Source organism: Lagenorhynchus albirostris, chromosome 10, assembly GCF_949774975.1.
Source record: "Lagenorhynchus albirostris chromosome 10, mLagAlb1.1, whole genome shotgun sequence".
Classification (NCBI taxonomy): Eukaryota; Metazoa; Chordata; class Mammalia; order Artiodactyla; family Delphinidae; genus Lagenorhynchus; species Lagenorhynchus albirostris.
This window is the reverse complement of record NC_083104.1, coordinates 83987843-84012324: the sequence shown is the minus strand read 5'-3', so window position 1 is coordinate 84012324 and position 24482 is coordinate 83987843. Positions and strand designations below refer to the sequence as shown.

The 24482-nt window shown below is 38.5% G+C and overlaps 1 protein-coding gene across 1 annotated transcript in view; it reads right to left on the bottom strand.

Annotated features, from left to right (window-relative positions):
- SLC17A1 (solute carrier family 17 member 1) overlaps window positions 1-24482 on the bottom strand; it is a 60808-nt gene that overhangs the window by 4988 nt on the left and 31338 nt on the right. The window contains exons 3-10 of the mRNA XM_060163945.1: window positions 20431-20664; window positions 20257-20344; window positions 19830-19916; window positions 13604-13722; window positions 13339-13500; window positions 12211-12343; window positions 11977-12124; window positions 2843-2933 (exon numbers count right to left, since the gene is read on the bottom strand). Of these exons, the coding sequence (XP_060019928.1) occupies window positions 2843-2933; window positions 11977-12124; window positions 12211-12343; window positions 13339-13500; window positions 13604-13722; window positions 19830-19916; window positions 20257-20344; window positions 20431-20664 (1062 nt within the window). The remainder of the gene's footprint in view (window positions 1-2842; window positions 2934-11976; window positions 12125-12210; window positions 12344-13338; window positions 13501-13603; window positions 13723-19829; window positions 19917-20256; window positions 20345-20430; window positions 20665-24482) is intronic.

The window sequence follows — 24482 nt, the reverse complement described above, 5'->3', positions numbered from 1 at the left end:
ACTTGATGCCATAACTAGGTGGGACTTTGGATGTCTGTTGACTCCCTTATGGAAGGAGTAAAATTGTTGTGCATGTAGGTTTATACATTTTGTCAGGCTTTTAAATTGTCTTTCTTAAGAGAATTGGTCCAAATTACTTACCCTCCCATTAATGGAGGCAGAAGCCTCACTAATTCTCTTATTAGCTGTACTTAATCTGAATTTTTAATTTTTATATTTTTAAATGCCAGAGGTTAGATTTAGTTCTTTGTCTAAACTTATATTTCTTTCTTTTTTTCTTTTTTTAAAGGGAACGCTATTTATTTATTTATTTATTTTTGGCTGTGTTGGGTCTTCGTTTCTGTGCAAGGGCTTTCTCTAGTTGTGGTGAGAGGGGGTCACTCTTCATCGTGGTGTGTGGGCCTCTCACTGTCGTGGCCTCTCTTGCTGCAGAGCACAAGCTCCAGATGCGCAGGCTCAGTAGTTGTGGCTCATGGGCCTAGTTGCTCCGTGGCACGTGGGATCTTCCCAGACCAGGGCTCGAACCCGTGTCCCCTACATTGGCAGGCAGATTCTCAACCACTGCCCCACCAGGGAAGCCCTAAACTTATGTTTCTTAAGTTTATATTTATATATTTTTTCTTATTTATATTTTATTTATATTTTCAATCCTCTCTTTTACTTCTTTAAATATATACATATATGTCCAATATCTCTGAGGATCTGATTCGGTGGTTTTTATTCATCTCTCACATAACACATTATTTCCTCAAGCATTTTATAATTTTTGATTGACTGTAAAATCATATTCACCAAAACTTTATGCATAAGGAAATTCTGGAGTATGAATTTAGACTTTCTCCAGAAAAAAAAAATTATTTACTTTTCCTAGGCATCTGTGGACTACTAGAAATTCAATTCTTGGCTTATGGCATTTGGACACAATAGAATTTGAATTAGGGCCTCAAACCATTGTGAAGATTGGTTTATTGTTTCAAACGTTCAGAAGAGTCTTTATTCAGTTTTTCCTCTTCCTTTGTAGCTGAGGCTGAAATAGATAAGTTTCCTCACTGGGCAGAGACAACTTCGGACAGTTCTGGGGCCATGTTTCCTGCCACCTTTGGGAGAAGTCAGCTCAGCAGGTCTGAATGAGTTCATTGGAAGAACAGGCTGAGTGGGCTCCATGCTCAGGGGGAGAAAACACACCCTAGTCTCCTGGAGTTCTTTTTTAATAAGGCTGCCTCTCTGATCAGGGAGCTTCCATGGTTATAGTGATGTTTCTAGCCTTTCTGATACCATAAGTCCTAGCACATGATGGTCAGGAGGCTCCTCTCTATGGGAAATTTGGCCATGGTGAGTACAAATTGTCTCTCCTTGGCCAAAGTTGTGGGACAAGGAGCAATTGGAGTATTTGCCTGAACACTGCTACCTCTCAGCTTGGAGATTTTCCTCCAAAACTTTCCTCCAAGTTTATATATGAGCTACATGGTAGTAGTGGTGTGAGGTTGTAGTCCTTAGCGGTTACAGATATATATCAGCATTTTCATTCTGACTCTTCTTTTATGAGTGGTTTTGGGATATTATCTCTTATGCTCTGTTTGTCCATTATAACTGGGTGTCCATTATAACACCCAGGATGGGCAATTTCTCCAAGGCAGCCAGTGGCTTTGATGGTCATTTGCCTCTCTGGAATCAAGCTCTTCCTTCATGTTCAATCTCTGAAATTTTCCCTTATTTTTTTTTTCTCAAGATCAGGCATGCATTTAACATTTAAAATTTTTTGAATACATATTATTAGACTCTGGGACCACAGAATTCATGAAAATGTGTTGGCAAAGATTGTACAGCCATTTGCAATACAGTGTGTTGGAGAAAGCATGTTCAGGTGTATGAGAACAGAGTCATCGTAACAGATCAATAAATCCTGGTCAAAGATGAACTAATGTAACAAATAATAAAGAAACTTAGTATTAATGGTTAGCAGGTAAATTATCTGTGGCTTAAGAAGAAAAGTCAGAATAAATGTGATGGTTGAGGAACGTGCACGTGTTTCCAGTTATCACCTGGGTGATGATAGTGGTTTTGCCTCCACTAGGTAACCAGCTTTGAGAACTGGGGTTTTTTACATAATACTATCAATTTATACAATATTCCTGTAGAATCATCCATGTATTGATCATTTCTGTTGCCTCTTTTCCTTTTTGTATCTCCAATCTACCATCTGGGTTAATTTTATTTCTCCCTAAAAAACTAGCTTTTTTTCTCAGTGCTAGCCTACTTCTGATGAATTCTGTTTCTGTTTGAAAATGGATGAATTTAAACTTCATTTTTTATGATGGATTTTTTTTGATGGATTGTAGAATTCTAGACTAGCAGTTATTTTCCTTCAGCACCACATAAGGCATTTTAAGTATTTTTAAGAGGAGAATTTCAGGTAACCTCATCCATAGGAACAGAAGCCAGCCTTCATAGAACTGTTTCTTTTGGTCATTCTAAAATTGTATTTTTTCCTGATTTTTCATTCCTTTCCTGACAAAACTATAACTTCTTACTTATATTACCATTCACCCAGTCAACTACCTGTTTTGATAAAGGCACACATTAATTGTTAAAAATCACAGAGGTCCACTTCTGTTTCAATAACCAATGATAAAAGAGTTACCAGCACAACTAATTGACATATAGCAAGAAAGAACTTGTATCCTCTGTAAGTTTGGAGGGAATGCCAAGTTTAATATGACACAAAAACTCATAACTCACCTCTTGCTGATGTCTCCTCTGCAACTTTTTGTATGCCTTACACTTTCTTTTTCTGTACAGTTAATATGAGAAAAATAACTACCCATGTCTGGGTGTTCCTTACCTGACTAAGGATCACTCCAGTCACAGTGGAAGCAACTAGTCCTCCTGTTAGTCCAATTACATTTGTAAATCCTTTAAGAAATCCATAATATCTATACAAAAATGAATGACAATACACAGATGTAAAGTAATACAAGTGCTGCAGGAAAAACCTAATGAAATGAGATTTAAGAGAGATAACTGTTAACTTCCTAAATTTCCCATTTCCACTATTCAAATTCCATTAAAAATGTCTGAAAAAGTATATGGATATAAGTAACTTTCTGGTTGCACTGCAGAGCCAGAAAGGTTGGCTTTAGCAGTAAAAAATATTAATATATTGAGAAAATGAGGCCATATTAGAGTAAAAGCCAGCAGAGTTAGGAAATCTATAAATACAGTTGAGAAATTCCAAAGGTGATGTGTGTTGGTAATAGGAACAGGTTTGGGATTAATACAAAATTGAAGGGCTCTGTTCACCTGACCTATTCTCACAGTCCCAGAACTACTGGCCGCTATGATTGCTCCCATTATTCAGGCAAGGAAACCAGAAACTTCTTTACAAGCAACTGTGATTGGCCATTCCTAAGCGCCAAAACCAACTTCAGCAGAAAGTGGAGCTACAAAAGCAGGGAAGCCACAGAGAATAATAGATAAAGTAGGGCTCAAATCCATCAGCCATAAAGAACAAGGAAGTGCCTCTTGCAGAACAGAATCCATGTCTAATCAAGAAATTAGTTTACTCCAGGACAGGGAGTCTGTGCCTTTCCTGCCCAACAGATTTCACCATAAAATGTTCTCTGTTTTCAATTCTTGCCTTTTATGAGAGTGAAGGCTTTTTGTTTGTTTTGCTCTGTCTCTTATTTTATTTCCTTGGGTCTTTTCCATTCTTACTCTGCCTTTACCTGTTGAATATGGGAGGGAGTGTATAGTTTATTAGTTTATGGGTCCTGGGTCAGAGAAGCATCACATCTGGACCTAGAGTCCTTGGATTGTGGAGCTGTATGCAGTCACATGGTGGAAATTTGAGTTGGCTCTTTTTTGGGGGAGATGGAAAGTGTCTTTTAATGTGTGAAGAAGATTTATGGTTATGAGCAGCCACAGGTGCAGATTGGGGCAGAAACCATCACTTACTTCCAGTATTCATTGTTTCCTTTTTCATTTTAGCAATAGAACTCCTGAGTTTTCAGTGGTAATAGGGTCACTTATGCCTTTGGGAGCCCTTGTTACTTTTGCCTTCATAATCACCTTCCACCACAAAAAATACTTACAATTTTATGACTCTATGTGTTGTGGAACTTTTCAATTTCATCTAAATTGTCAGATTTATTGGTATGAACTTGTTTATAATATTGTTATTTTCTTTATTATGTGCTAAGAGTTATTACAATGCAGCCATTTTCATTGCTTATATTGATAATGTTTTCCTTTTTCTTGATCAATCTTTATTTCACTAATTTTATTAATTTTCAAAGAAGCAACTTTTGATATTGTTGGCTTTACATATCATTTTTTTGTCCTACTCTTCATAATTTCTTTCCTTCTACTTTCTTTGGGTTTAATTTGCTGCTTTTTTTCCCTACCCATAATACCTGAGATACAAACATGATTATTGATATTAAGACTTAATTGTCTTTCAGTATATATGTTTAAAGCTATACATTTCTCTGGGCATGATGTTAAATGCATCCCACATGCTTTGATATGTCATATTTCATTGTAATTTAAAATATTTTCTAATTTCAAATGCGATTTCTTCTTTGACCTAAACATTAGTTTCAAAGCAATGGGAGTTACTTATCTTTTGCTTTTGATAGCAACCTTAATTTCACAGTGATTAAAGAATGTATTCTGAATGATTTTAGTCATTTAAAATGAATTGCAGCTTGCTTTATGATCCAGCATATTGTTAATTTCAGGAAAAATGTCCCATGGGCAACTGAAAAGAATGTGAATTCTCTCCTTATTGAGTGCAGTGTTCTACATATGTCAATTAGGTCAACTCTGTTCATTGTTGTTGTTGTTTAATCATCCATATCTTTTTTGTCTACCTCTTTTTTGGTATAAGCTATTGAAACAAGTATGTGAAAGTCTCTTCTTTCATTGTAAATCTGTCTAGTTCTTTGAGTTTGCTCAATTAATGATGAGTATAAATTAAAGCTGTATGATTGGGTTCCAAAAGAAGTAGAATTCTATATTTTTCTCTTTACCATTATGAAATATCATTATTTCTAGTAATGTTTCATGAATTAAAGTCTATTTTATTTGATATTAACATAGTTATTCCAGGTTTCTTTGGGTTAATATTTGTTTGGCATGTCTTTACCCATCCTTTTATTTCATCCTTTCTGTATCCTCATGTTTAATTTGTCTTTTATTTGCAGCATAGAGCTGCATCTCCTTTTTTATTGAGCTTGAAAATCTTGATACTTACTTGGAGCATTTCATCCATATTAATTTAATATAATTACTGATGTATTTGTGATTATCTGCTATTTATTTTCTATTTGACCTATCCTTTTTCTCATTGCACTTTTTTCTTTTAGATTAATCCATTTTCATTTCATTTTTCCTTCTATGACATTTCACTATTCTTTTCAGCACTGAAGATATAACATGCACTTTACTTAAGTTTATTATGAATTATACTTTTACTATTTTCATAATGCCAGAATATTAGAATTTTTAGTTCTTTTCATTAGTTCATCCTGTATTTTCATTCTTTAGTGTATTTTATTTCTATATGCATTTCAACTCATAAGATACTCTGTTGTTTTAAAGATCAATGGTCTCCTAATTACACTCATATTTACCCCCCTATTGCTCCTCAGTCTGTCTTGCATTTTCAGGTTTCATCAGGGATAATTTCTTTCTGACTGAAAAATCGCTTTTAATATTTCTTTTAGTGAAAATCTGCTGATGAAAATTTCTCTGTTTGCCTGTCTGAAAACATTTTTATTTTGCTTTTTTTTTTTTTTTTTTTTGCTGTACACGGGCCTCTCACTGTCGCGGTCTCTCCCGTTGTGGAGCACAGGCTCCGGACACGCAGGCTCAGCGGCCATGGCTCACGGACCCAGTCGCTCTGCGGCATGTGGGATCTTCCCGGACCAGGGCACGAACCCGTGTCCCATGCATCGGCAGGCAGACTCTCAACCACTGCGCCACCAGGGAAGCCCTGTTTTGATTTTTTTTTTTTTTTTTTTTTTGTGGTACGCGGGCCTCTCACTGCTGTGGCCTCTCCCGCTGCGGAGCACAGGCTCCGGACGCGCAGGCTCAGCGGCCATGGCTCACGGGCCCAGCCGCTCCGCGGCATGTGGGATCCTCCCGGACCGGGGCACGAACCGGTGTCCCCTGCATCGGCAGGCGGACCCTCAACCACTGCGCCACCAGGGAAGCCCTGTTTTGATTTTTGAAGAATATTTTCACTAGGCATAAAATTCTAGGTTGGCATTTATGTTTCAGCATTTTATAGAACTCATTTCATTATCTTCTGGCTTTCATAGTTTCTGTTGAAAAGTCAGATGTCAGGCTTATTCTTGCTACTTGAAAGTAGCATGTCTTTTCTCTCTAGTTCCTTTTAAGACTTTTGTCTTTGACTTTCAGCATTCTTACTATATATATAATATATATATATACAAATTTACATTGTGTCATGATTTAAATTTGCAGAGCTTTGTGCATGTGTGGCTTATGGTCTTTTATTACTTTTGAGCTATTTGGGGCTGTTTTCTGTTAAAATACTGCTTACGTCACATTTTATCTGTTTTTTCCTTCTGAGACTTAAGTACAGATTTGTTAGCCTTTTCACTTAATTCCACATTTCTGCTTATTTCTTTATTTTCTATTCTTTTCTCTATATGTTTCAATTTGGATTTTCTTAATGTTTTCCAGTTTACCAATCTATATTCTCTTGTGGCTAATCTGTTTTTAAACCTATCTATGAAGATCTTAATTTCAGACATTTTATTTTTCAGTTCTAGAATTTCCATTTGATTGTTTTTATAGATTCCAGTGCTGGTCAATTGTTTATCTTTTCATCTATTTTCTTCAGCTTTCATAGATATTTTGAAAGTCATTTTGCCTGATAACTTTATTTTTATTTAGTTATTTATTTTTAATAAAGATCTGAGAGTTTCTTTTTTTTACTTATTTTTGGCTGCATTGGGTCTTCACTGCTGTGTGCAGGCTTTCTCTAGTTGCAGCAAGTGGGAGCTTCTCATTGCGGTGGCTTCTCTTGTTGCAGAGCATGGGTTCTAGGCTCGTGGGCTTCAGTAGTTTTGGCATGTGGGCTCAGTAGTTGTGGCACACAGGCTTAGTTGCTCCACAGTGTGTGGGATCTCCCTGGACCAGGGATCGAACCTGTGTCCCCTACATTGGAAGGCAGATTCTTAACCACTGCACCACCAGGGAGGCCCTTACCTGATAACTTTAATATCTGTATCATTTGTATGACTATTTCTAATGGCATTTTATGGTTATTAATCAAATGGCCCTGTCCCTTGGCATGCCTAGTAATTTTTATTTAATGATGGACACTAAATAAAGAAGCTATAGACTTTAGAATATATTGTATTTTGCCAGAAAAGATTTACTCTTTTCTCTAATAGATAGATTTGGAGGGGAGGAAATCGAACACTCTAACCTAAGTAGGGAATGAAATGAGATGAGGCTAGGCTTCAATTTTGATAAGACTCAGTTTACCTCTGGTACCCCCCGTTCCTTGAATATAGCCCTCCATGGTGTTAAATAGAGAGCTTGGCATACTCAGCTGGGTCCCACCAGGCCCTGGTAGAGCTTGTCTCCTTAGCACAGATGGTATGAGAAATTCTGCCATGTTTCTTATTGATTTTTAGCTTAGATTTTTTTTGCCCCTTATCCTATTAAACTTCAGAATTCAAAAAATATCTCAAGGAGAGAAACTGACTTTGTGTTTAAGTTCCCTTAATTTCCAATTTTGCCACTCTAGCCCTGTGCAACTGACAAATGCTTGGCTAATTTCTACGTCCAGAGCTGCAGGCTTCTACCAGGGCCAAAGCTGGATTATCAGACTTTTGCCAATCTCCTGAATTGGCAAGTAGCCCCAAGGAAAAAATGGTGGGGATTGTCAGCTCACCTCTCAGAGGTGCTAGCCTCTGATGTCTTTGGTCCTACTGGCTTCTGCTGCTGTCTGATACCTTTTAGTGAATACTCATGGTATTTTATCTGGACTCTTCCAGTTTTTCCCAGCCAGAATATCAGTCATACACAAGCTGCTCAATCCCATGAGGAGGTTTACGAATTTTCTCAAATTTTGCTTTATGGTTGTAAAATGTTAGATGCATAGAAATATCTTCTAGTGGATTAAAATAATTATAAAATATCCTTATCTCTAGTAATGTATCTTGTCTTAAAATCTACATTGGCTGATCTGGTTTCCTTTATTTTACTTTTAATCTACTTTAATTTTGTTTTTGCTTTTATTTCAATCAAGGTTAACAAAATTTGGAAGAATTGGTTCTTTTATATTTCATGTTTTTCTGACACATTTGACTTAAAATGATCATCATTCTATTTTCTTCCCTTCTATCCTATCTTCCTTTATAATTTCACTTGATTTCTTTTTCATTAATTGTTTTTTTAAATATCATTCCCTTTACACTTTTATTATCCCTCAGTAGTTACCTTAGAGAGTAAAACATGTATCTTCAACTTATTATGCTCTAATATAAATTAATGTTAAAAAATTCCCATTAATGAAAGCACCTTGGGACACTTCAATTCACTTATACCCTCTCATCTTATGTGCTATTTATTGTTATGCATTTTAATTTATATATTTTATACCCTATAGGGTATTATTGTTTTTGTTTTGTGAATTCAGTAATTACTGGATTTACTCTAATATTTTTCTTCTCCGTCTCTCTTCATTTGTTTCTATACCTCTATGTTTCATCTGTGATTATCTTACTTCTGCCTGAAGAATTCCCATTTAATAATTCTTTCACTGGAGGTCTGTTGCTGATGAATTCCCAGTTTGTCTGAAAAATGTTTTTATATTACCTTTTTTTTTAAATAAATTTATTTATTTATGGCTGTGTTGGGTCTTTGTTTCTGTGCGAGGGCTTTCTCTAGTTGCGGCGAGCGGGTGCCACTCTTCATCACAGTGCGCGGGCCTCTCACTATCGCGGCCTCTCTTGTTGCGGAGCACAGGCTCCAGACGCGCAAGCTCAGTAGTTGTGGCTCACGGGCCTAGTTGCTCCACGGCATGTGGGATCATCCCGGCCCAGGGCTTGAACCCGTGTCCCCTGCATTGGCAGGCGGATTCTTAACCACTGTGCCACTAGGGGAGCCCCTACCTTAATTCTTGAAGGAAGTGTTTGCTGGACAAAGACTTCTAGGTTAACAATGATTTTTTTTTTTTTGTAACATGTTAGGAATTGGCTTCTAGCTTTCATAGTTTCTGTTGAGAAGACAGTTGTCAGTATTACTATTGCTCCTTTGAAAGTAATGTGTCTTTTGTATACAGCTGTTTTTAAGAGTTCTCTCTTTTTTCACAGTTTTGCAATAACAAGTCTAGGTGTGGCTTTCTTTTTATTTATCCTATTATATATTCAGTAACTATAGCACCTTTAATGACTATGCTCTCTTTTCAGATTCAGAAGTCTTTGGCGTGCTGTGGTGGTGGGAAAGGATTTAACCTATTTTTACTGAAAGAGGTGCTTTCATTCCATAATTAGAGATATAAACAAAATCCCCAGTGTCAAGAGTCCTGAGTGCCAGGACAATTACTCTGAAAATCATTACACATCCACAGTATGGAGCAGTTCACTAATCTGAGAGTAGCAAGGTAAGAGCTTTATATGCTCCATACCTCATGCCACCCAAATCCCAAACAATAGGTATTTGATATGGGGAATGAAAACAACCTTGAGATTATTTTAATGCCGGACAGTTTCCTGGAAAGCTATTAGCTCTAAAATTGTTTATTCTTCAGCTGCAATAACCCATGGTAAAAGCATTTTGGAAGGGTAAATAGCTGCTGAAGTTGACATTCAATTTAATTGATTTTATATTTTGGTGTAATAATGATTTAGTAGAACCTAAATAAGATTCAGATACCTGAACTATACTTCAGTCCCACGTGGGGGGAAATTCAAGGGTGCATGACCCATCCATCAGTCAAAAATAATTAAAAGCAATTAAAAAAAGTTTGGAGCCTCCCTTTAAGAATGTCAAGGGGATGACAGTACCTGCTTAATGCATCACACAGCATCTTTAGAATCCTCTGTGCTTTTCTACTCATGCTACCCACCAAAGAGATGGTCACTACATTCCCAGGTCTTCTCTGTCTCACTCAATTCATTTCCCAAACAATATTCTCACAGAACCACACCTGTGTCTCCTCTTCTTCCTTGACGCCTTCGTTATGCTCAAAAAATATAATCACTTGCCCTATTCCTCAGTTCTAGCAAAGACCAAATTCCCCTAAAAGGACAGTTGAGTAATTTATCCTCTAAGGGGACTCTTTTTAATAGGCAAGGGAAGTATATGGTTAGGAATATTAGGAATAAGTTTTATCCCCAACCATTAAAAAGTTTAAGCATTATAAATTAATATGTTTGTGACATAATGCACATATGTCCTAAATATTGAGGATGAATTAGCTTAGGAGACTAAGAATATTCCCAAATTGTCTATTAGTATATCTTCTCTGATGCTACAAAATTACCTGACTAACATGGTATTTGGGCCCATTAGAATGATGCAACTCAGGTCAAGTTCTATGTTATCCAAGCCATTGCTGGCTGAGATATTTCCCATCTTAGTGACCAGGTACTGGTAAATAACACTAGTGAGGCATTGACTACATCTAGACGGCTCTGGAGGCAGACATTCTAGGTATGAACCTTCCCTCTACTTATTACTAATCATGTGACTTTATATACATTCATTTCCCTGGTCTTTTGTTTCCTTACCCACATTATGTGGACACTATTATCTCACACTGGGGCATAACAGGCACATAAAAAATACTCAATAAATGGTAGCTATTTATAATTTCCTTTATCTATTTGTATATACATTCTTAATTTACCTGTTTTTCAGAGTGCGTATGGCTCAGGTGGCATTGTGTATTCTATATCAAATAATCTGTTTATGTCTTTATATAATTCCAAGTAATCAGAATACCTGCAGGCATTTTTAAGGAGGGTCTCAGAACTCAATATATCAAATGGATACATGTCTTCATTACTCTGGCCTTCACCTAGTGTAGATCTGATGGGCAAGATTCTTTACAGAACTGTGACAAAGTAGATTATTCTTGGTTTCTTTTTGCCTCTCTACCCCAGGCTACTGCTTTACAAAGCTTCAAATAATTCTGTTCATATTGGATCTATGTTCTCCAGAGACTGCTAGCCCCATAAAGTACAATGTGAAGAGTGTCCCCTGGAGTTGTGCAAATGACAGAACTGCTTCCATTAGTCACACTTGTTATATCTAAAAAAAGGCATAACATAGTAAAAAGAGGAAAAGTTCTTTGTCACAGAGATCTGGATTAAAGTCCTAGCTAATATCCAAGCCAGTGATGAGATCTGAGGCTGAAAATTAAGTATCTGAAACTCAGTTTCCTTAGTTACAAAATAAATATTACTAACTGATGGCTTTTCTTCATGAGTAATAATATATAAGCATGGTATAATAATTTTAATGGATCAGTTAACACTTATACATGTTTGCTATGTTCCAGGCACTATTCTATGTACTTGACTATATTAACTTGTTTAATCCTCTTGTGAGGATAACTTTATGAGGTAAGCATTTTCTTATTACTCCCATTTTATAGATAAGAAACAGGTGTTGAGAAAGTAAGTAATTGGCTTGAGGAAAATGGTCATGAAACGCAATAGTCTGACTCTAGAATCTGTTCTCCTGATCACTGGACTATACTTCTTCATACACATGTGAGAGTTGCATACATTTGCACATATCATTTGGTATATAAATATTATTTAAGTTATATGTCTGACCTACATAGATGCTTATTCAGAACTTTTGGCCTGCTGACCATCAAAATACTTGAAAAATAAATTTTGGATGCTGACCATCCAAAATACTTGAAATCTTAAAACTTTGAGAACTTGGATACAAGAAAGAAAGAGATTTTTAAAACCCTACCTGGGAGCAATATCCAAGACATTTATTAATATTCCACCCATACAAAAGCTTCCTGTTGCATTAGCAAGTATCAGGAAAATCATAGTGCCATGGAAGCTGGAACTCAGGTAAAGCAGGCACAGGCTGAAGAGGGCGGGCAGGAGAAGTCCTGGGGAGTGATTCAGACAACAGTCAGGTGTATCCCAAAGATGGGGGTGAAATGCCCCAAAGTGCTTGAATGTCCTGGCTTCTTACCTAGCAAGGTGAAGAGTTTCCGGATGGTGAGTAGGCTGAGAATATTTCTGGACAGGAAGACATCTGCCATATGACCTGCTAGGATAGCAAAAATCCAGGCAAACAAATGGGGGAGGGAAGACAGCAGCCCATTCTGAGGAAGGAATGTTATTGTGAGTGAGTATGAGAAACAGGATAAGCCCTACACTGAAATTCAGTATCTAAAGTTTGTATCGTCATATAGGAAACCATCAACGTACAATCCCAGAGTTACTTCTGGGAAGGAGAAAAATCGTTTGGACGTCAGAAACAGTCATCACAATCTGCCTAGTTTTCTGTTGGGACCTGAAAGTCCTAGATGGTAGAGAGGAAAACTATGTTGGGAATGGGAAATGCTGTCTGTGGGGAAAGTGATAGAGATGATAATGATAACAATTGAAAACATGTATATGATGGTTATTGTGGACCAGCTGCTGTTAATCCTTGCAGCAAATCCATGATCTCATGGAAGATAAAATTGAATCTTAGAGAGCTTAGGTGACCTCACTGTTACATTGGTCACTAAGCTGGGTTACTGGAAGTTCATTATAGAATGTCTCAAAATGGCAAGCCCAGACTCCATTTCTAAAGGAGTCTTTTCTGGTTATTATGGCATCAAACAACAGAAGGTTCCAGGCATCAGTAATTCTCCAAGTCAGACAACCAATGAAAGTGTCAGTCCTTTCAGAGCAAGTTGTGAGTCATGGGTTCACAACCCAGGACTCTTTGCCTTTCCCCAGGGGAGAGGATTGGTATGAGCTGGAAAGGGTGGTAGAGCCTGGCCAACTGACTTTCAGGAAAGGATCTGACCCTGCAGGGAACAATGGTGTTGAGCCTTAAGGAATACATAAGGGTGATTATACAGGGAATGGGAGATAGGGAATCTGTGGGAATGTGGGTGAGTGTGTATTGTTGTGGGAGTGCTAGACATCATGTCTACACCTTTTATTCTGGGCAATGTTGACCTAATAATTGGAAAGAGTGACATCTCCAGGTAAAGAACACCAGCTAAGTAGTATAGGGGTGGGCAAGAGCTAGGACTAGAGTCATGGGAGAAAAGGAAATGGGTGCAAAGTCCTTCATAAAGTGAAGAACAGAAGGTGTACTTACCTCTTTTACATTAATATGAAACTTGGAGTTGATAAACATTGGTGTATACAGACTCAGGAAGCTATTTGCCCAGAAAAAAGCAAAATTACAGAGGGAAATGACCCAGAGTGGAGGAGACTTAAGCACAGCCTTGATGGGCAGAGATGGTGCACTTGAACTGACCTGGAAAGGAACCCATTAATCGTTAGCACATTAGGACAAGATGGAACACATTTTATTTGGCACAGAATCTGGGAGATACCAAAGTGGAGCATGCGTGTTCTACCTGCTGGGCGAGGGCGGACGTGATGTATTCCTTCTCACTTTTGCTTATACACGGGTGGTCCTTTGGGTCCTCATAAAACAGAACGAACCAGAGAAGACTTAAGGCACAACCACAAGCACCTATTGGAACAGGGCAAGTTAGAATTGGAATTGTTTCTGTCTATAGTGAGTTTCTTTTCCAAACTGGCATTTTTCATTATTGGTCTGAGAACCTAGATTCCTGTTTTCTTTTTTGGAACTTTGCAACAAAGCTCACATTTTGATCGTTTTCTCTGTATCCATAGCTGCCTCTCTCAACAGAATGAATTTTACAGAAATGGTGGTAAACCCTCTGGCCTCTCCTGATCTCCTAGCCTCTATTTTTCTCCACGCAGGACAGCTGGGCCTCCCAGCTCTTAGGCCATCATCTCTACAGATTCCTAATGTATTCTACTGTGAGAGTACGGCATAGCTGAGCCTACACAGGGCTTGACAATCACCCAGTTGTTGTTGTTTTTTTTTTTTTAAAGTTAAATCTTACTTTTAAATCAATCTTATTTTAAAGATGTTGGGGGTAGGAGTTTATTAATTAATTAATTTTTGTTGTGTTGGGTCTTCATTTCTGTGCGAGGGCTTTCTCTAGTTGTGGCAAGCGGGGGCCACTCTTCATTGCGGTACGCGGGCCTCTCACTATCGCAGCCTCTCTTGTTGCGGAGCACAGGCTCCAGACGTGCAGGCTCAGTAGTTGTGGCTCACGGGCCTAGCTGCTCCGCGGCATGCGGGATCTTCCCAGACCAGGGCTCGAACCCATGTCCCCTGCATTGGCAGGCAGATTCTCAACCACTGTGCCACCAGGGAAGCCCCAATCACCCAGTTTTGAGAGCTAGGCCTTAGCTATGCTCCTAACATGCAGACCAGGCCTTAGGGATTGTCCAAGTCCCATAAGAGTTTGCCAAATTATTTGTTGTTTTTCAGTTTTTTATACTAATGATCTGATCATAAGGAATCCTTTGTTAGGACAGGGAGTATGTAGTACCCAGTAGTCAGCCTTCCAGAATTGCATTCATTCATCTGAAAAATATTGGTTAAATGTCCATTATGTACCATGAACCATTCTAGGTCCTGGGAATACAACAGTGAATAAAACAGACAAAGCCCTGCCTTCACAGACTTTAGTTTCTAATGGATGAGACAAAGATAATGAAAAGTAATTAAATAAAAGGTAGTAAATGTCAGTGAAAAGAGCTATGGAGGAGAGTTATGGGGGGAGGAAGGAAGGAGTACCATGTTCAGGGAAGGCTAGGACGTGGATGGGGCACAGACACTCCAGGCAGAGGGAGAAATAAGTACCAAAGCCCAGAGTTATGAGGCCAGTGTCACTGGGCAGGGAGCAAGGTGAGGGTGGAAATGGATGAGGATGAGAGGTAATGAGATCAGACCATGTGGAAACCTGGAGCCACTGTGAGATCTCAGATGTTTACAACACACTTTAAGACAACATTAAAAGAATACTTTGACAACATACCATTTCCACCTCATTCTGTGACCTGAGAGCCCAAACCCAAGGCAAAATGTAAATGAAGAAAAGTGAGCACCTAATAAATACACAGGCAATACATATATTTCTCTATATTATTGTACTCAACCCTCAGAAAATACATTTGATACTATTAGCTCTTTTTCAAAATAAGAAGACTGATGCTCAGAACGATCTGCTTGCTTACCCAGGGACACATGATTAGTAAGTGGTAACTGACACTTAAGCACGGATTACATTGTCTAGGGAGGGAAAATAGCCCTAGAGGAGGAGGCTGGAGAAAAGCCTGGAAGAAAGACAACAGTTAATGGCAAGTAGAAGAGGAGAAGTCTGCAAAGGAGACTGAGAGGGAACGGCCAGAAGGATAAAGTCCATTGTAGGAAGAACAGGGTCAGAGAGACTGAGATGAGAAGGAAATGTCCAGTCACTGAGGTTCAGTGCATGGAGTCAGAGGCAAAGGCACAAGGGAAAGAATGGTATTGTTGAATATGATTGACAGTTCAGGTCAAATGTGGACTGAAAAACTTCCACTTGATTTATGGGCATGGAGCTTGGCCAGCATTTGGGGGGCATATAAGGAGTTTAGAAGTTATCACTCCCATCCTTACAACAAGGAAAATGTTGAACAAACTAGAAATCAATAACTCTTCTTTGATCCATCAGAGAATTGAGGTCACAGGGCAAACCACTGCCCTCCTGTCTCTAGAGAGACAGACAGATAGATACAGAGAATGACAACTTCCCAGAACAGAAGCCCAGAATCAGAAAACTCCATTGGAACCAGTCAGTTCTAGGGTAGGAAAACCTAGTAATTGATGGCTTGCTTTAGGTTCAGTGTAGACAAGTTTGAGAGATGAAAAGTCTGGGGATGGGGGCCCAGTCTTAAGAAGACCCCTCACACTTTTGTGAGTTTTATCTCTAGAACACCTACCAGGTTCTCACAGTGAATAGAAGAGAAAAATCCCTCCATCCTTACAGGAGAGGAAGGATGAATTATGTCTAGAGCATTCTGTTCTTAACAAAAACTGCTCAAAGGGAAACTGTTTTGCCAGAGCCTAACCAACTTAAGGGAAATATCCAATTCCAGCCCCTTCCTCCTGGCTCACTTAAGGAGGGGAAAAAAAAACTGAGAAGGACTTGTGAAGGTCAAGTTCGGGGCAGAGGCTCACTAAAATACTGATACCTAATCACAGCACTATAGAACATTGTCTCCTCATGTACACACCTTACCACCACGTCAAAAGTGTCCTGCACGTTATTGGGAATCCACCTGGAAGAACTGCACATCACAAACCTTATTTAAGAAGGCTCTAGAGAAACTCAAAGACAAGGAAAGACAAAAACAAAGACACCAGAGGAAGCTGTAGCCTCTGAAACTTTTAACCATAGCACACAGTAAGCACAGCCTAACCCTTAGCCAGAAAAACATAAAACCTCACACTAAAGGGCTATTTTTCTCAGTTCCTTTTACCTAGTATATCTTGTTAGCTTTCAACAAGAAAAACATGAGGCACACTAACAGACAAAAAATGTAGTTTGAAGAGACAGAGCAAGCATCAGATCCAGACTGAGACATAGCAGAGGTGCTGGAATGATCAGATCAAGAATTTAAAACAACTTTGATTAAAATGCTTATGGAAAAAGCAGACAACATACAAAAACATGAGTAATGTAAGTAGAGAGATGGAAACGCTAATAAGGAATCAAAAGAAAATGATAGAAATCAAAAACACTGTAACAGAAATGAAGAATGCATTTAACGAGCTCATTAAGAGACTAGACACAGTCGAGGAAAAATCACTGAGCTTCAAGAAATGTCCACAGAAACTTCCAAACCTGAATTGCAAATAGAGTAAAAGAATAAAAAAGAACAGAATATCCAAGAATTGTGGGACAATTACAATAGTGTAGTATACGTGTAACGGGAATATCGGAAAGAGAAGTAAGAGAAAGGAACAGAAGAAATATTTGAAGTAATAATTACTGAGAATTTCCCAAAAGTAATGGTAGACACAAAACCACAGATAGAGGAAGCTCAGAGAACACAAAAAGGATGAATATCAATCAATCAATTTACACGTAGGCATATCATATTCAAACTGCAGAAAATAAAAGAGAAAATTTTGAAAGAAGCCAGAGGAAAGAAAATGACCCAGGTAGTCGGGTTTAAATTTAGAATTCTTAGATTCCACTGGTCACAAATCCCTGGTCACTGATCTGGGACTTGACCTCTTCTGTTCCCACCCAGATCCAGTCCAACACCACTAGGGGTTTTGAATGGCTCTGTATAGAAATTCTTGGCTTCCCCATCATGCTCCATCTACATTCTCTGCAAATAGTTTTACCTGTCACCTCCCAGCCCAGCCTCAATTCAGTGAATGTGGGGAAGAGTCCTGCCAGTTCTGAAAAAGCCTTGGTCGTATATGAGAAAAAAATTCTGGGAGTGATCATTAGAAGGAAAGTCATGAACTCTGATGAGCCTATAATTTTGATGCCATAGACTTCTACCCTATGAAGAAGGCTTGGCTGGAGGGGGGCCAGAATGGGCTCACTACAATGTAGAATCCAAGGCAAGGCCCCTCCTGTCTGGGCTTCAGAGCAGCTCTAGCTCTTATGGAAGCCATAAGTGACCTTGGCAAGGGCTCTCTTGATAGTAGAATAGGTCAGACACTTATAGTCAGATATAAGTTGAGGAGACAGTGGGTGGCTAGGAAGTGGGGGCAGTGGGTGTAGACAGGTTGTTCAATAATTTTGACTATTAAAAGGGAGGTAACTTGAAAGAGACAGCAGGGAAAGGGAGCCATTTTAGAGATTTGAGAGAGTAGTTTTGAGAAGTTTGAAATAGTATTTATGGAGAGAAACATGGCTGGACAGTCAAGCCCTTTTAAGTGCAAATGTGAGTGTATGGTTCAATTTGTTCTGTATGGTAATATTCCCCAGCAATTATCAGCTGCTTAAAAGCAGGTATTATTTTGTTCTTTAAACTAGTATTGATTAGATTTATCTAACTTTATTGAGAAGAGCATTCAAATGGAACCACAGAACATTCTGGTTATAGTTTGCCTCTGCCACTAACTTGGGCAGGTTATTTCACATCTATGGGCACCGTATGACTCATTGTAAGACTTGTGGCAGTAACACCTAAATCCCTATACTGCTGCCATCTAAGTGATGGCACTCTTCCCCTATTCTAAGTGATAAGAAAAAGCAGATGGGGCAATTCATGGTAAAGCTGTTATCACAGTATAATGCATAGTCCCTTTCTTTGCGCTTCATAGAGCCACCCATGAGAATTGCAAATGACAAATGTTGCTGTATACATGTGTATGATGTTGAAATATGAATACACCATGAATATTGGAGCTCACCCAACTTTTGATCAGCAATGTTGGGCAGCGTTAATTACTGAAAAGTTTTTCTTACATGGAGCCGAAACTTCACCTCCCTATAATTACCTGCGTATTAATTTTAGTTTTGTAATGCAGAGCAGGTATGCATTTCTCTTACATGAGAGTCCTGCAAGGCATGCCTGCTCAAGTTTTCATTTCACCAGGCTAGACAGTTCCAAGTCTTCCAGCCCTTTCCTGACATAGGGTTTGTGTAATATCACTATACTGACCATTACTTACTACTGATGACTAATGCAGTGATGAAGAACAATGAAATTGTGAGGATGGAAGACATGCCTCTGTCATTTGCTCGCTGTGGGTATCGGGGGTTCCCTGTTTGTCCCTCTAGATCCACTCTCCACCCTTCTTTACCCTGCTTTGGCCACAGATGGCTGACTTGAATGAATATCAACCGGCCCCTATGTTCTCTGCTTTCCAGATAGATTTAGGCAGCAGAAAGCTTGAGCAGAAGATGAGAGGGAGAGAGTTGAATGAGATTAAGGTGTCTCTTTCTCTAGTTATCACCTTCTCTAGCATTGCCTCAGTCTATATGCTCTTTTATGAAAAGTCATGGGTCCTCTCAAGGCAGCCATCTCTACAGGACTCTCTCCTAGTAGATTCCCATCATCTACACCCTTGCTTGCCCTTTTGGACCTGGGGATGGTATTAGCTTCCATTTTGCTAGCACCTGATTACTGCTCTATCCATTTGATTCTGCCACATCTTTATTTACCACTTTAAAGAATCACTTTGTAATAGATCCTTTTGAATTAAGTCTCTGTAATTTTCCTTACGTATCAAACGTGCACAATAGCACCCATCCACAGTCCCTTATCCACAAATCTGAAACCAAGATTTGAAAGCCAAAAGTGATTTTCTAACTTATTTAGAAACCTCAATCCTTTATAGTTTTTCATTTATTCCAATTTATGAGAATTTCATGTTTCACTTCAGAAATTAATGTGTTTGATTATGAGATGATGCTCTAAATTTTGCTTGGGATGTTAAGTATAAATAGTATACTCCTATTATCTTTGATCTATTCTGATCATCCCTTTCCCCAAGAGTTTCATGTAAGGGATATATATCTGTAGCATCGATGTTGTAGAATTGTGAAATTATATACAGTAATGCACGTAGAGTTCTGAGCATGATGTCTTGCTTATAATAAGAAATTCATGAATGTTGACTGCTCTTTTTCCTTCAATGGGATTTATGAGTTTTAATATTGCTAACTTCATATAAACTACTGTATTCCATTTTTAGTTTTAAGTTTTAAAAATTCTGAATAATGGCTGGGATTTTTATAGAAAGAGACTCACCAAAAATATAAAAGACCATAGGCCATCCCAGGGAGTCACAGATGAATCCTGTTATAAGTAGGACAACACAGGGTCCTAGCAGAAGTCCTAATCAGAAGGCACAAAGAACACCCCCAATGAATGCAGGCATCTGGAAGTAGAAATAATGTAGTCTCATGGTAGCAGTGAACAATTTATAGTGAAATGTTTGTATAACGTATAACACCGAACAGAAGAAAATAATAAAATATTTGCTTTTCTCTCTTTTCTCTGTTGTTTGAGATAGGAAGCCTCTTCTCCAGCCCAGACAATTTCCATATCTTTAAAGTGAGGATGGTTTCCAAAGCCCTTGACAGTTCAAAACATACATGTTTCTTATGGCTCTAGGGCAGCACATGCTACAATGAGATGACAATGAGATGAAACATTCTAGGCCCCTAGTCATTACCTGATAAACTCAGAGAGGTAAGTCGGACTTGTTCCAAGGGAGGAGCCCACTTGATCCATACTACTTGCTGAGTTGTTAATGCTATCCCCTGAAAGAAGAATGATTAGAACATTTGATCTCTGACACTTTCTGTGAATTTAAGCTCTTGGTTCAGTTTTTGTATCATCTTAATACCTGGAATAGTCCCTGGATTACTCGGCATATGATGACCAAAGCTTCTCCAAATTCAGCTGCCAGTGGGATGAGCACAGTAAACAGAGAGCTGAGGAACAATGCGGAACCAACCATTTTCTTTAAGGAGTATATTCCAGATAAGTATCCAGCAGGAATTTGGCTGATGAGAATACCGTAGAAGATGGAACTTAACATGATCCCCTGGATTTCAGTGCTCCAGTTATACACAGGGTTCTGAAAGGAAAAAGGAGACACATCTAGCCACTCTGCAGATGATTTTCTATGATGTTCAGGAATATGGGAAAACTGGTCTTCCAGCGTACCCCACGTAAAATAGCTGTCCTCTGCCTAACATCCTCTATTATGGGACTTCTTTATTCCTAATAACATCATTATCTGTGTGTAATTACATTTTATCATTGGTACCCTCAACTATAACGAAAAGTCTTTGCAGTCAAGGGCATCATTTGTACCACCCATACCTGTCACAGCATAGACGTTTAATACTTGCTTTTTAAAAAAATTTTAGATATAATTGGCAGATTATATTAGTTTCAGGTGTACAACATAATGATTCGATATTTGTATATACTGAGAAATGATCATAAGTCTAGTTAACATCCATCACTATATATATAGTTGTGATGAAAACTTTTAAGATCTACTCTCTTAGCAACTTTCAACTATACAATACAGTATCATTAACTATAGTCACCATGCTATATGCTACACCCCCAAAACAATTTTTTTAAAGATTTATTTTGATGTGGACCATTTTAAAAAATATTTTATTGAATTTGTTACAACACTGCTTCTGTTTTGGGTTTTTGGCTGCCAGCCTCATGGAATCTTAGCTCCCCAACCAGGGATTGAAACCACACCCTCTCACTGGAAGGCAGAGTCTTAACCACTGGACCACCAGGGAGGTCCCCCCATAACTTATTTTATAGCTGGAAGTTTGCACTTTTTAACTCTCTTTACCCATTTTGCCCAACACCACCCACCCCCGACCCCCTGCTACTGGCAACCACCAGCCTGTTCTCTGTAACCAGGAGCTCAGATTCATTTGTTTGTTTAGATTCCACATATAAACAAGATCGTATAGTATTTGTCTTTCTTTGTCTGATTTATTTCACTTAGCATAATACACTCAAGGTCCATTCATGTTGTCGCAAATGGCAAGATTTCTTACTTTTTATGACTGAATAATATTCCATTGTATATATACAGTGCATTTGCATTATCCATTCATCCTTGGATGGATCCTTAGGCTGTTGTAAATAATGCTGCAATGAACATGGGGGTGTAGATATTTTTTCAAGTTAGTGTTTTTATTTTCTTAGGATAAATACCCAGAACTAGAATTGCTGGATATGGTAATTTAATTTTTAAGTTTTTGAAGAACCTTCATACTGTTTTCCATAGTGACTGCACTAATTTACATTATACCATCAGTGCACTAGGGTTCCCTTCTCTCCACATCTTAGTCAACACTTGATATTTCTTGTCTTTTTGATAATAGCCATGTTGACAGGTATGAGGTGATACCTTGTGGGTTTGATTTGCATTTCCCTGATGATGTTGGGCACCCTCTCATGTGCCTGTTGACAATTTGTCTGTCTTTTCTGGAAAAATGTCTATTCAGATCCTCTGCCCATTTTTTTTTTTTTTTTTTTGGTACGCGGGCCTCTCACTGTTGTGGCCTCTCCCATTGCAGAGCACAGGCTCCAGACGCACAGGCTCAGTGGCCATGGCTCACGGGCCTAGCTGCTCCACGGCGTGTGGGATCTTCCCGGACCAGGGCACGAACCCATGTCCCCTGCATCGGCAGGCGGACTCTCAACCACTGCGCCACCAGGGAAACCCCTCTGCCCATTTTTTGATTTTTTTTTTTTTTGCAATAGAGTTGTATGAGTTCTTCATATATTTTGGATACCAATCTCTTATCAGATCTGATTTGCAAATATTTTCTCTTATTCAGTAGGTTGCCTTTTCATTTTGTTGACGGTTTCCTTTGCCGTGCAGAAGCTTTTTAGTTTGATGTAGTCTCACTTGTGTATTTTTGCTTTTGTTGCCATTGATTTTGATGTAAAATCCAAAAAATCATAGCCAAGACTAATGTCAGTGAGCTTTTCACCTATGTTTTCTTCTAGTTTTATGTTTTTAGGTCTTAATGTTCCAATGTTGGATTCATTTTGAGTTAATTTTTGTGTGCATTATAAGATAGTGGCTCAGTTTCCCCAACACTATATATTGAAGAGATTGTCTTTTCATCATTTTATATTCTTGCCTCCTTTGTCATAGATTAATTGCCCAAATACGTATGGGTTTATTTCTGGGCTATCTACACTGCTTCTCTGATTGACGTGTCTGAGTTTATGCAAATACCATACTTTTTTGATTACTATAGCTTTGGGATGTAGTTTGAAATCAGGAAGCTTGATGCCTCTAGCTTTGTTTTTCTTTCTCATTATTTCTTTGGCTATTCTGGGCCTTTTGCAGTTGCATACAAATTGTAGTACTGTTTGTTCTATTTCTGTGAAAAAGGCAATTGGAATTTTGATGATTACATCTAATCTGTAGACATTTTAACAATATGAATTCTTTCAATCCATGAGCACAAAATATCTTTCCATTTACTTGTGTCTTCTTCAGTTTCTTTCATCAGCGTCATACAGTTTTCAGTGCATAGGTGTTTAACCTTCTTGGTTAAATTTATTCCTGTATATTTTAGTCTTTTTGATGCAATTAGAATTGTTTTCTTAATTTTGTTTCTGCTAGTTTGTTAATAGTGTATAGAAATGCAACAGATTTTTGTATATTGATTTCGTATCTTACAACTTTACTGAATTCATTTTTATTCTAACAGTTTCCTTAGTGGAGTCTTCAGGATTTTCTATATATAATATCATGTCATCTGCAAATAGTGACAATTTTACTTCTTCCTTTTCAATTTGGATGCTTTTTTTTTTTCCTTGCCTAATTGCTCTGGTGAGGACTTCCAATACTATGTTGAATAAAAGTGGTGGGAGTGGGAATCACTGTTTTATTCCTGATATTAGAGGAAAAGCTTTCAGATTTTCACCATTGAGTATGATGTTATCTGTGGTCTTGTTATACATGGTCTTTATTATGTTGAGGTACATTCCCTCTACACTCACTTGTTTAGAATTTTGGATATTAATTTTGTCAAACCCTGATGGCCACCAGAGCCAGATGATCAAGGCGTCAGCTGTTAAAAAGAAAAAAATATCGGGTGCCAGAACAAGAGGCCAGATGAATGTAAAAGCTCCCTTTTGGGAGATACTGGCTCTCCAGAGCACAGCAAAGAGAGAACACAAGGATGGCCTCTGCTGGTCTCCATCCCCAAAGAGAACTCCAGCAGGCCCTAGATGTGTGTTAAATTAGATGCCCGCCCCTCAGGCCAACAGTTTATGGTAAGCAAATAAGCCTCTTTCATAGAACATCTTGGTGCTTTTCAAATGGTTGCCTCTGTTCTGTGCTCTGGGGTAGGTGAGTTCATGTGCAAGCCCTTTAAGAACCATTTCTCAGTTCACTATACCCTGTGGGACCTGTGTATATGAGCCCTGTTGGCTTTCAGAGCTAGATATGTGGGTGGCGTATCTCTCAGGCACAGGTCTTAAAAGTTGGCATGCCCATTGTGGGGTTCAAACTCTTCACTCCTCAGGGTTGCCTTGCTGGGTCGCCTTGCCAGGGGTGGGGTTTACAGTGAGATTGTGTCTCAGCATTTCCTCTTGGTTGTGGGCTTTTTCTTGTTCGCCCGATGTGTAGGAGTTACCCAGCTTTCAATTTTTTTTCCAGACGAAGTTGTTCCATATGTAGCTGTATATTTGGTGTGTCTGTATGAAGAGGTGAGTCCAGACTTTTCTACCTCTCCATCTTCAACATCTCTAATACTTGTTTCTTGAATGTTTGTAAAAAACATGTAAACTCTTCTGTAGAGTGCCATGTAATACTACATTTACTGCAATCATTAATTTCCTCCTGCCCCTTCTCACCCTCTAATTTCTCTATTCAGTTAACCTCATTCA